The sequence below is a fragment of the Protopterus annectens genome, chromosome 14.part0 (genome assembly GCF_019279795.1).
Source record: "Protopterus annectens isolate FY-2018-M chromosome 14.part0, PAN1.0, whole genome shotgun sequence".
Classification (NCBI taxonomy): domain Eukaryota; kingdom Metazoa; phylum Chordata; order Ceratodontiformes; family Protopteridae; genus Protopterus; species Protopterus annectens.
This window is the reverse complement of record NC_056748.1, coordinates 1,077,803,721-1,077,817,293: the sequence shown is the minus strand read 5'-3', so window position 1 is coordinate 1,077,817,293 and position 13,573 is coordinate 1,077,803,721. Positions and strand designations below refer to the sequence as shown.

Here is a 13,573-nt window from a genome sequence, read left to right as displayed (position 1 = left end):
CATCAGAATCTGAATCCTGTCCTAACAGGTGGACAGGTAACAGATTAGTGCCTCCAAACTGCACATGTGAACCTGTTTTTCTGTTTATAGAAAAAAAATCTGACAGCATTAAGTTGACTATAACTAGTTGTTGAAAACATGGAAAGATTTGCTGCAGTACACACTTCAAGGCTTCCAGAACAGTCATAAAAACAATGGCAAATCTGAACTTCATTCTAAGGTGTTCAAATGGAACCAGATATTTCATAAACACCATGGTTACAATAGGAAGACCAAAATGCAAGGCAGTTAAATAAAATAAGAGATGCTCTCTCTTCTCTATGAAATTGTTAAAGCAATCCATAACACCTAAATCAAATGCATCAATTAATGCACATCCACTTGAGAAGTCAAACTACAATGACCAAATAAAAAGACAATTGCACTATTTTAGAAACAGGCAACCCATATATCTCCACAACAGATTACTCAAGCACAGCAAAGCTCATGACGTGGCCTGAATTGCCAGCATGACTATTATCAGGAACAGACCTGTCCACAAAGTATGGGGGCTGGAGTAGAGAGAGGTCAGTGGTCAGTGAATGCGGAGGGACTGCAAATGTTTTGGAATGATAAACATTTTTTTTTACTGCAGAATATATAAAGTTTACAGTCTAAGCTCTGTGGCCATTATGAATAACCATTTAGAGTTATTCGGTAAAGGTATGTCTTTTGTATTAGCAAAAAAGGCAAATGTAGTCCATATTCCACAGACTTAAAACTTCATATTAATAAACTTAATTTGTAGTATTTGCTGCATGACAGAATAATTTACTCTCACATTAAAAGCTGGTATAAAGAAGAGCAGTTTTAACCCACCTCTCAAAATCTTATCTGCGTGAGACAGTATATATAAAACTGATACCAGCCAGGCAATTATTCAGTATGATGTTAGTCGACCATTTTAATACAAATAAAAGGTAGAAAGGAAAATTAACAGAACTTGTAGAAATCTCACAGTTAGATTAATGAACGTAGACAAAAGAGGAAAATTGTGATTATGGGCCAAGAATATCTTGAAAGATTTTTTTCTATGTTATCAAGTGAACAAGAACACAAGTAATTTAGCTACAGTTGCGTAGTCCTTGCATATAAAAACACTGACGCTGTATTCAAAGCATCCTCAAGACAACTGTATTTTATCATACGCAGCCTGTCCAAAGAAACTATTAGGAAAGAGAAAGATACATCCAGTTTTCTTCAGAAATGCTTTGGCCTCCAAATGTCTTTCTTTATAGAATGACAGGTATGATTGATATGTGCTGATTGATATGAATATGTTTACTTTTCTTCGAATCTCAGACACAAAATAGAAGCATTTTCCAGCATACCCAAGATACATAGAGGTGCAAAAAAAAAACCTCCGGGTCAAGGATTGGGTTTGGTCAGAACAGGCATACTTCACTTAGAATCCTCACTGAGAAGCAAAAAGGTGAACAGTAGCACATGGAAAAAAAAAAAAGAGTGTAAGAGCCATAAAGGCCATGATCCCTCATGGAAGTGGATGACAAGCCCTCTAACTAAACATGGGATGTCCAGTCCTTGGGATCTTGCTAACATATCCAGGGGAATCCGTGCTTTAAGGGAAAACCACTCTGACTGTCTGAATGAAGGGCAATCATCAGCCGTGCTCTTACACATTAAACAGAAACTAATGCGCAATTGCATCTATAGCAGATGATGCGATCAATTGCAGGCATTAAGGAAAAATACTGTAGAAACCAAGTAACTTGCCCCGCAGTTACTCTGCAAAACATGACCAGCACTTAGGAACAGGTGGCCTGGCATCAGACTATTGATTCAATAAAAAAGCCTTGACTGTATCCTGTAAAAGCTGACAATTACAAGGTTATGTTGCTCCAGTTTCAGATGTTTTATTCACAGTATGACTGTTTTAGCAGACCATTTAAAATGCTCTTTCATTAAGTTTAAGTTCACAGATTAATAGGGTTCATAGGGATGAGAAGACCTGTGTTCAAGTCTGGAGGCCATCATAATACATACATTCCACTACCTTAGAGTTGTATATGCCCAAATCAGCACATGAGACAGGCTCACTTTTAAAGGAACAGAACAGGTTCATAGGAGTGTACTAGGTTAATGACCAGAAGGGCCTTTCTAAGCCTAGCCATGCACCCCAAATCTCTGACAAGTGCTTGCACCCTTTATAAGTGTAAGCAGGGGCTTAGGAGACTAAACATTTAGAAGCAGAGGCCTGGGAGATGGACAGAGGCAGCCTGTAAATGGTTCATTAGAGACATAGGTGCTAAACCAGGGATACATTTCCCGTTTCCTATCCAATTGTCCAAGCTACACTTGAACTGAGTTAGGGATGAACTCTGCTCCATATGGATGAGGAGCCTGTTCCAGGGAAGGGTTGTCTCTGGGATACATACTGGTCTCTGCAGCAGATTCTATGTACATCACAGACTAGGTTTAAGTTTTTATAATACATAATTCTGGTGCTGTTTGTTCTGCAGATATGAAGAAGGTCCATCAGGGCTGGATCATCTGCAGTGTATGTTAGCTAGATCTCCCATTAACAGCCTTTAGGAGACAGAATACAGGAAGAGGGCCTTCAAGTGGTCTGTATAGGACATGTTATTCATTCAATGAGAAACCTCTGTGGATGTTCCAACTGTTGGATCCAGGAATCTCTGCACCTGTACATTTGGTCAGGGGAGTTGTGGGTTTACAAAATCCAGGAATTTCTGTGCCTGTATGTTTGGTGTCGTATATGATTCCCTGTACATTTGATGTGATATTTAAAGTGTTATGCATAGAAAAAATGGAACAGAATGCAAACGGCATCTTCATGCCTGTTTGTTCTACATAATGGGTGAAGAACTATAAATTAATATGCTTACGTGTTTGACAAATTAAGTACAATTCCAACTCTATTGTCACTCAAGATATCACAGTTAAAAGCCCTGTAGGTGAGACAGAACCTAGTCATTTTTAGTGGTACCATAAACAGTTTCAAGAACTGAAGGAGGGAGGTGCACAGTATAGCATATCAAAACTGAATATGTTAAGTGAATTTCCTTTGGACATGTCCAAGCAACTGTATCGCTCTCTTCCTACAGCAACAAAATATTAAACTGTTTCTAATAAAGACTGCATGACTATTTTAAAAAAATCTCTGAGCAAAATGGGACCCCCTTGATGAAAAGGTTTTAGTGAGTAGTAACAGCATCTGAAGACACTTGCATCTTACTAAAGTGATATTTTCCTATAGCCAAAGTTACTGGCAATCTAGGTGCTACAAAGGTTTGTTATTTCTATTGTCACAATTAAAATGTCATTAATGATCTTTAGCTGTGAGAAAGCTCTGCATTTAGCCATTGTTAAAACCTTTCACACATACAGACCATTGTTCTTTATTCATGAATACATGCAATCAATTTAGTTATTAACATGACCAAGAACAGAAAAGTAAGGGGACACTGGCCCCACCTTTAAAGTAATCTACATATCTACTGACCAGCAGTTATGCAACAAAGGTAAGAAAGGAAAAACAAGGCTAATAATGTGGCAAAAAAGTGCCCTGAACCAGTCCACTTACCCAGTTAAGTAACAAACAATTAATAAATACATAGATATATAGGACCAAGGACTGACCCATGGGGTACATCTCTCCCCATCCATGCATAATCTATTGAATGGCTTAGAGACACTCTCTGTTTATAAAGAACATGTACTATTAAAGTCTGCCTTATCTACAGGTTAGATCATCTGGTCAAAATATATTAACGCAAGGTCTTCTATCTCAGTCTCGGTTTCTGCTGACTGGGATAGAAATCCCACATTATCTTTTTCTCTGTTGTTTTATGAAAAGTAAAAGGTTTAAGTCATTATTTAAAAGTGGATGCAGCCTTTTGTACAAGTCAACATACTCCTACATTGTACACTCATACCCTGTGAATACAAATATTCAATAGCAAGGGAAGTTCAGTCTGAGGGATGTGGGTGTCTGGTCCCTAAGAGAAAACATCAATTCCCATTCCAGCATTTGTTAAACCAACATATTCCTACTGCTGAAAAAGCCAGAAAAGGAAATACATACTACAGATCTCTAGAGGCAAAAATCACTGGACAGTCCAAACCTGATCTTGATATCTGTGGCATGTTTTAATGGAGATTTTTTTTCATCAATTTAAGGTGCAACATTCTTAATTTCATATATTTGCTCGTCACTGGAGACAGTAAGAGTCAATGCTAATTGTCTTCCTTAATTTCCATTAAAAAACATTACTAGTGAGTCGGGAACATAACAGAACTTTGAATGGGGAGAGAATGGGTAAGTACCAAATGCAGCTCTCCAAGGGAGGGACACCACTCATAGAAACAAAATCAGGAGTACCTGTGACCTGTCCCTTGCCAGATCCATTAAGCTCCATAACCCTATTTCTTTTGTTTTTCACCTTATGGTTTTTAAGAGATCTCCTCACTTTTCAATGTTAATGAACTCTAGTACGTTACAAAGGCTGGGCTTCTCACAGGACAGTGCTAATGCAGCTTTCCAGCTTAACTCATCCACATTTAAACCTCTCTTAAAAATATTGTCTGCTTGCCTTTGAACTAAACATCAGTGTTGATAGATATACCTTGAAATCTTATTTAATTTAATTTTACATTTGTTTACCGGGAAATTCCGACTGGACATTGGTCCTTTTTCAAAGGAGGCCCGGGGAGAAAAGCTCCTAATGCAGCTTGCAACTTTTCATCTGTCAGTTTTGTTTACACAAGTAATTTTAAATACATAGTTACAATAAACAGTTGCTTGATAATCATTAATATTGCAACAGGTAGATATGTTTATAAAAGTACATAATTTCTGACAAACATTTTATGTACGTGTTTTAAAATTGTGAATAATTAGATATTTATTATAACAAGCAGATTTGCAGGACTTCAAAGCTAAGGATATTACAGAGGTTAATATGAAAGGGGGTGTGAGGGGTTAATGGGAGTAGAAAAGAGAGAGAGAGTCGGTATATCAGGGGGGGGGGGGGAGTAAAGTTCTGAGAGAGGGAGTGAAGTGAGCTGAGAGGGTGTTGGAAGTGAGCAGCAGGAGTAAAAGGGTTAACCAGGGTTGTCACATTTGCAGATCCAGGTTGTACTGGGTGGATTATGAGGTTAAGGACGTAATCCAGGTTGGGAAGGGGGGGGGGGGACTGCACTGTTGCATGAATGGAGAACCATAAGAATGTATACTTAAATAAAACATTTTAATTATGCATTTATGCCGATATAACAGGATAGCATTACTCTAAAATACCTTGTAAAACTCTCGTTTGCATTATACATGTTGTAGAACTTGTGCAGCATTAGATCGCAAATATCAACTAGTTGCACCTCTCTGCAAGCCGATTGGCTCAGCTCATAAGTGAAATGTTTACTGGACCAGTTGACTAAAGAAGTTTTAAAAGATAAATAAAAATCCCATCGGGTCTATGTTCTTACTACAATACGGCTCTCTAAGACGACGGGAAGAGCATGCAAGTGATGAGAAGAACAGAGTCCAAAATGGAGCAGCAACACAAGGTCGAAACATGTTGAGAGAGTTCAAAAGGGGCAGAACAATTGGCCAGGAAGTAAAAAGATGGGCACAGGAAGTGAATCGCTTTGTCACTAAGCTACAAAAAACAGACAAGTGTGACTTAGTATCATGATCTCAAAAGTAGGACAAGCGGTCTATAGCATGGTGAAAGACAGGGAAATTAAAAAGTTGGAATCCCGTGAGGGAGAACTAAGAAAAATCCTTACTGTAATAACAGCTGTCAGAAATTACTTAAACAGGGTGTTGTGCTCTAAATAGGCAAAAAGAAAAAACCTGGATGCTATATATATTATATATAAAACATCCAGGGTGGAGTAAACAAACTTAAGGTTGACCCACTAGACTGGATTGCTACAATTCACTGAATGAAGAAACGCATCTCTTAGAAGTCAGCCAGAAAAAACATAAAACAGACCTCAAAAAGAGACTATGTACACTAGCTGCTTTATTCAGCAATAAAAATGCATTTAATTTTTTTAACATTTGTAACCAGGAAAGTACAACTTGGAACAAAGCCAATTTTCAGCAGAGGCCCGGGTCTCATTAACATGGGAGGAAACCAGAGCACTCAGAGGAAACCCACATGAATGCAGGTGGATATGCAGACTTCACACAGAAAGCACTGCAACCGAGAATAGAACCAGAGAACCTCTTGCTGTGAGGCAACAACGCAAACGCTGCACCACTGTGCCATCCTAAATACTATGAATACAGTTCTTTTGAGACAAAATAGTGCTACCTCTTTGGGCCTCTTAAGAGCCACTGCATTTTCAAATAGACTGGATTCATAGGACCATAAAATCTCTTGATCACCAGGTACAGACAAGACTTGCACAATACAAAATACGGATCACTGTGAAGCATTGCATTTTATTCCTGGAAAACTGGAAGAAACTCTACAGTGGGAGGGAGTATGCCAATTTATGCTATTCATTAAAAAAAGAGAAGCTATAACAGGCAGATGCTCAAAAGCTTTCAGTTCTAAAGATGTCAGCCAATAAGAAGAGGCATTGCATGGCATGTGCAATAACCACCAACCTATGATAAAGCAGAAGTTTTGATTGAATCAGCTATATCCCTTTAATGGCTCTGCTCATGAAAACAGTGACATTTGTAAGGCTGCTAGTAAGGTGGGGGGGTGGGTTGGATAAGGAAGCAGACTAATAACATAATGAGGTGGGAGGGAGAACATAAGGACTACACACTGAATGTGGATATGGCGGGTGGTTGGCAAAAACAAACTAGATCTGAGAACTTAGCGAGAGAGAAGTGGCTGTGCAGTGAGACAGAGGAGGTATCTCCATCAAGACAGGGTTAGAGTATTGCTGTTTCAGAACAGCATCAGTGAGAAAAATGGCGTTTGTCAGAAAGACTAGCTGGTCTGAGTAGGAGGGAGGTTACCAAGCAGCATGGAGCAGGTAGGTGTATGTGCTTTGTGTTTTAAAAGAGAAAGAATATGGGAGGTGAAACCTGAAAGGCAAGGATAGTAACTGGCAGCTACCTTAGGAGGGAGAGCACTGTTGTGGAAGTCAAGGGGGGAGATACAGAATGTGCACTGTTGTTAAGAGTGCTACATGTCATTAAAGATATACCGTGCATACTGTTGTGTGTACCACTTATAATCAGATCACATTCAGCAAAGAAGGAAAAAACACTAGAGTTAAGAGTTGGCAGGTAACATAAATGTACTTGTAGCAAGTACGTCTAGCCCTTCAAATACCGAATTGTCCCTGAAGCGTCCATGTAATCATGAACTGTAGTGAAGCTACAATATAGTCTAAGTGGCAATCCAAGAGGCTAGCAAAGATAAGGTTTGAAATGAGGAAGGGTGACTATGAGAATTTAAAGGTGTTTTTAAGTGGAATATGGGTTGTTAATTTGAGCAACATGGTAAGTGGTACAGAATAAGAGGCTTTGTTGTATGAGATAAGCTTCAAAACTTCCACGACACACAAACTGTAGAAGTAACACAAATGAAGGCAACTTGCCTCAGTTTGAAACCAGCATTTAAAGATGTATTACATTTGCTATCTAGGTATAATTATGTTCATATGGCATACACTGTCAGCATTTTTTGTATATTACACGTTACAGACAGCATGATAGCTAGATTTACATATGCATTTATTTATATATATATATATATATATATATATATATATATATATATATATATATATATAAGAATGTATTTAATAGAGGCATTTTAGTTATTTTAGCAATATTATATGTAAATATGTTTGTGTAGTGTAGCAGTGTGGAAGTATGCAATGAATGTATATGAAAATTCATGTGTTATAAACTGCAGATGGAATGTGTCTTTAGATGGTGGTTTCAAACTGAGGCAAGTTTTATCACATGAGTTTTGGTGCATATATAAATGAGCTGGCCATGATGGTTCAACTTTTTAAGTTTTTATTCTGAGGAAGTTTGTATTTTATAAACAAAAGTGCTAAATAAATACTTGGGAGTAGATCCGTTCGCCTTTTGTCTTCATTTGTGTTACTTCTATTGTATGAAATAAGGATGAGCAAGTGAGGAGATCGACAGCAATAGAAATAAAACGGGAAAAGGCAGAATGTTGAAAATATTTAAAGTGGCAGTTGAAGCAGACCTGGCTAAACTGTCTGTGATTGCAGGTGAGTTACCCACTAGACAGGAGAGCACATGGTGATCTTAAGACAGAGGACTCCGTAGTTGGCTGACAGAAGAATTTATAGACAATTAATAATTAGCGCATCAATAAGCAGCAAACATCATGGTGAGAGGAATCACGCAGGTAAAGCATTATGCTGTATTTTATCCAAAAACATAAGATCACAAGTAACTTTTGGCTTCAGTGTGCCACGGTCGGCAGCTTCTCATACATTTATCATGGCAAAAGGATGAGGGAACAAGGCCATAAACTGGAGTGGGGCAAAGGGGGGAGCTGCCCTGGTTACCAATGGGGAAGAAATACAGTCTCTGCATACACAGATGAAAATGAGAGATACTGGGGCTTCATAAATGAATGCTGATAATATATTCACATTTGTAGTGAACCTCACTGTGTGTGTGTGTGTGTGTGTGTGTGTGTGTGTGTGTGTGTGTGTGTGTGTGTGTGTGTGTGTGCGTGCGTGCGCGTGTGTGTTTGTATCTATACTTGAAACTCCATCCATAGTAACAGATGTAGAAATTTCACTTTTTTATATCTATTTATTTAGCTGTTTGGCTGCAAGATCAGCTTAGTGTCTTTTGTTCTGAGCCCAAATGACTCATTTGCTCCTCCTCCTTTGGAATGACAGCCTTCCAGCACATTTCTTCCCTGATGGAGTCAAGAGTCAGGCATTTGGGAGTGGACCATTCTATTAATTTTGCCGACTGCTCTATTCCCACCACCTTGTGTGGCACCACGATAGCTTCTTTTAGGAGGTGCCTGCCTATTGCCACAAACGCTCAACCTCCTAGCTAAGTATCTCACTGTGGGTGTGGAAGGATCCGTGCTGTCGACAGTAGGTAGTACCAGTGCAGCAAGTTGAGCTGCCCACCCCCCATGGATGAAGTGGCAATGGCCACTCAGTCCCATCCTCCCAGCCAAGACCTTCCAAGTACCCACGCCACATGGATTGCCTTAAATGTCATCAGGACTTTATCACTCAACATTATGGGACCAGGGAACATAACAGGGTGTTTCGATGTGACTCACGTACTTTCAACAGCACAACGATACAGGGAATGTTTTCTTCTAATAACTAAGTAATGTCATACCATATCTAATTCTACTTCCTTTTACTGTGCAGATACTAAAAAAATGTTATGCTGCACCAAGGTAATGTAATTGCAGTTCTCAGAATGAACTCCATGGGTGTCGATGCATGTTTCACTTTTTACAATGTAGGACTCTAAGGTTCCGTGATAATAAACACACGTATTCTGTTGAAGAGTAAGAACACGGCTTTATTTTGACATGTACTGATGGGCATTAATTTAAACATACCTTATTGCATACCACATTTTACTAAACCTGACGTTCATGAAGTGAGGGACTTGGTTAGAATACTGATGTCAGACAGAATTGAATGTTTCAGGTCTCAAGTCTGAAACATTTAAATTTTAAAAATGTTTTAAAAGTGAAAAAATTGAAAGTTATATTTTAGATCAGCAACCAAGAACATGCTGAATCTTATTTAGATCACAGGCATGTTATTGTAGTCGGTCTCATTTACCTAGTCTTATCTTTTTCTGACAGTCACTCCATAGACTTGATATTACTATACTAATTATAGTAGGTTTCTGCTTGTTATGGCATTTTTACGTTATAAATTCCTAACACTAACTGAGAGCATTATTTGTAAGTTTGTCTGGCACAATAACTCTGCATTAATGTACTGATTAAAGTAGTTACTCCGTATTTTATTAAAGATGGTTGGCTTTACAGTAATCTGATATTGATTCTTTACTTAGTTGTTAAACATGTCCCAGCTCATGCGTATGAGAGTGTTAATACATACTGGCTCTCAGCTTCATGACTCAAAAACCTGTTACGATATAAATGTGAATACATTTTAAGTAGACTGAATGGAAAATGTTAAGTTTTGCTCAAATGAAACTAGCAGTGTGACTTAGAGTAATGTTCAGCCTATTTCGTTTTGACATCCCAGACCTCTAGTTAATACGGTCTGTGATGAGTTCACAACCACCTATATTTCTGGTTTGTTCCCCAACACATTGTTCCTATAGAGAGTATCTTTTACAAAAACATAAATGCACAGGGGTTACCAAGCACCTCAAAAAACAATGGAACTCATTTTTATACTGCATTTCTATCTTTCAGGTTGGATATACAAACTGAATCTGTAAGTCAAGCTCAGGAGGCTGCTATACAAAAGCATAATAATCCCAACTTCTTTTTATTCTCCTAAAGATGTTCTTTTCATTTACCTCAATAAATGTATTGTTTTCACTGATCTGATAAGGGTACACAGCCTAACCCAACTATCCTTATGCAGTAATTCCAGCTGCGCATTTCCAATCCTCAGCTGTCATTACTCCTGCTAGCAAATTGCAAACTTTTTCACACTTACAATAATCATCGAGAGAGACTTCAGATACAACTGACTAATTATGCATCAAAAATGTATCACGTACTCAGAGCCGGCTCATGCCCAATTGGTGCCCTAAGGCAGGGGAATGGACCACCGAGCCATTCTGGTATCCCATTACTTGTCGGTCTCCCCCATTTACCATAAACACTGCTCAAAACTGACAAGTATGCATTCTATTTTTTTCTTTACTTTTGAAATGAAAGCAGAGCTATGGATTTAATTCAAAACTTTTAATTGAAATATCCTTTGTTGACCAGATTAGTCCCACTAGGATAGTAGTATCTTTTCAGAGGAGACCCTTGATGGTATTTATATTATTACTAGAGAAAATTTGGCCAGGGTATTGAGGAACTTTCCCTTACCCTTTTTGATAGCACAGATGGATGCCGAAAAATCTCACAGCACCTACCGTTAATGCAGACAGATAGTCCTCAGTTTAACATCTCGCCAATGGACAATACACTCAGGAGTGCAACTACCTCCTTCACAACTTTTAAAGTGCAGTGCAGTAGCAGAATTGATCTACAAAGCGCGAGCAAAAATGACAGCAGTCTACACCAAAGGCAAGTATGTTACAAGTTCTATAGCACAAACACTGACAGACATTTACGACGCAAACAGGTGCACACTGAAAAGGGCAACAGTAAACTTCTCTTCCCTTGAAGCTCACATTCCTTGAAGATGCACTGAAACTCACATTCCTTGGAAAACGCAACTACCATTATAAGCTTTGAAGATTATTTTTTCTTTTAAGCCATGAACCAATAACCAGCAAAATTACCCATTTCACAATATTTCCATTATCTGTGTTGACCAAGAAATCTGGTAGTTGGTGTAGAGAATTAAGGCTTTTGTCACCTGTTCCTAAGGTATAGGGTTTGGTCTGAGTAAGCTAATTAAGTAACTTTCCATACCTAAATTGGTCATTTTACACACACACACACACACACACACACACACACACACACACACACACACACACACACACAGTATGCTTAATCTTGTGGCAGCTATCGGAACCTAGAACCTGCCTAAATCCCTGGTGCTGGATCTGTCTCTGCATATACTTCTGTCCTGTATCTCATCAAACAATCATAACTCATAACAGAAGCCAGTAAGCAATCAGAACATATCCAGTAATTATTTCAGTACAGCATATAAACAATAATGAGTCACCTTACCAAGTTTGGTGAAGTCTCTTCTGGTTTCCGATCTTCACTGTTACTAACTGAATGTGTCCCATTTGAAAAAGCAGCACTCTGACCTGGAGATAAGCATTGAGAGCCACATGTTTCAGCATTACCACTAGTATGTAAAGCCACAGCCTTGTGCTGACTTACTCCAAAGAAATTTGGTGTACATTTCTCTAATTCATTATAGGCCTGGCCAGCTGCAGTAACACTGCCTAGTTCTGCAACTATCTGTGTATTTCCAGCAGATGTTATGTTTTGAGCTTCAACATTAGGACAAGAATGAAAGATGGGCTCTACATCAGGAGAGTGCATTGACTTCCATTTTTCATTTTTAACCAGGGCACTGTTAAGAGATGCTCCTCTTTCTAAGGAGGATGCATCTTTTCTGCCACCTGATGACTCTAACAAAACACTGACTTTCTGAATGCTGTGCATTGCAGTCTGCTGAACATTTTCAGGCTGCACTGCATTAGAATTAAAAAAGAATTCCTGAAAAGATGCAGCTTCCTGTCTGCATTCAGACGCAAAAGTCTCAGCTTCAGGTACAGAGAGTTCACTGGCAGAACTAATTCGGTTTGCTTTTGATATGGCAGAACTGGATTTATCGGTCGCTCCTGTTGTCAATGCTGGCAGGTCTCCTTGTGAAGTGGCAGTCACTTCTTGGAATAGAGACTCCGATGTTAAGGGAACATTATCAGTTCTGACATCTCCGTCTAGACTGCCGCCCTTGCTATGCAACAAATCTTCCAGGTCTGCTTTGTTCTTTTTGTTCCTGCTGTTATCTAAGAGTCTGTCTTTATTAATACTAGTTTTCCTTTCATCCAAATTCTGCACACACTGTTTACAATGTAATGGTATTTCTTCTGTGCTACTGCTTACACTGAAGTCAGTAGGCAGCTCTTCAGTGCTGGAAGAACCATCTGCAGGGTTTCGCTCACAAGTTTCTTCTTTCTGTTTCGCAGCGATGTTGTCATCTTGCTTTTTTTGCGTAACTCCAAAATAGTCTGTATAAAAACAATTACTTTTGAGTTATGACTTAATCATACATGCTTTTTTTAAAAGCATTCATTGATATAAATCTCTAAAGTATGTTATTGTTTTAAGTTCTCCAGGAGTATGAACTTTGTTAGCATAAGCAGAGAACTCAAAAATCAAAAAAAGTTACGAATATTAGTATTTTTAACTATATCAGACTTCTTGTTTGACTACGGAATATACAATACAAAGATTTAACAAATACTAATACAAATCTACTAATAGAAATACTAAGTTACATATCTACAGTTTCTCAGTGAGGCTGACACATATCTCAAGGTATTGTATACAATTCTTTCATGACAACGTGCACTACCTTGCCGAGGCCCAATTGATTCAATTGAAAGCATTCTTCTTCCAATAGCAGACAGGTTACGACAAATTCTGCTCGAGGAAGTGTGCATTAGTTTGGCTTCACACAGGCTGATGATGCTCTGAAATTATGAGTAAAGATACATTACTATTACAAAGTAAACAAAATTCCACACATTTTAAACTTTTTTTGGTGTTCATTCAGCACTAGCTGTTCTGCCACCAGCAGTAAGGCAATCAGCACAGTTTAACGCTTTCCCATATTATGCTTCATACTGTTATAGAGTTAATCCTCATTACGGAAAGAACAGGTTGTATACAGTAAATTTAGCTGTTGCTAGCCTAAC

At 38.5% G+C, this 13,573-nt stretch overlaps 1 protein-coding gene across 2 annotated transcripts in view; it reads right to left on the bottom strand.

Annotated features, from left to right (window-relative positions):
• Positions 1 to 13,573, bottom strand: part of KNDC1 (kinase non-catalytic C-lobe domain containing 1) — a 1,471,539-nt gene that overhangs the window by 950,452 nt on the left and 507,514 nt on the right. For both annotated transcript variants that reach the window (XM_044056877.1, XM_044056878.1), the window contains exons 5-6: positions 13,231 to 13,348; positions 11,868 to 12,883 (exon numbers count right to left, since the gene is read on the bottom strand). In XM_044056877.1, the coding sequence (XP_043912812.1) occupies positions 11,868 to 12,883; positions 13,231 to 13,348 (1,134 nt within the window). The remainder of the gene's footprint in view (positions 1 to 11,867; positions 12,884 to 13,230; positions 13,349 to 13,573) is intronic.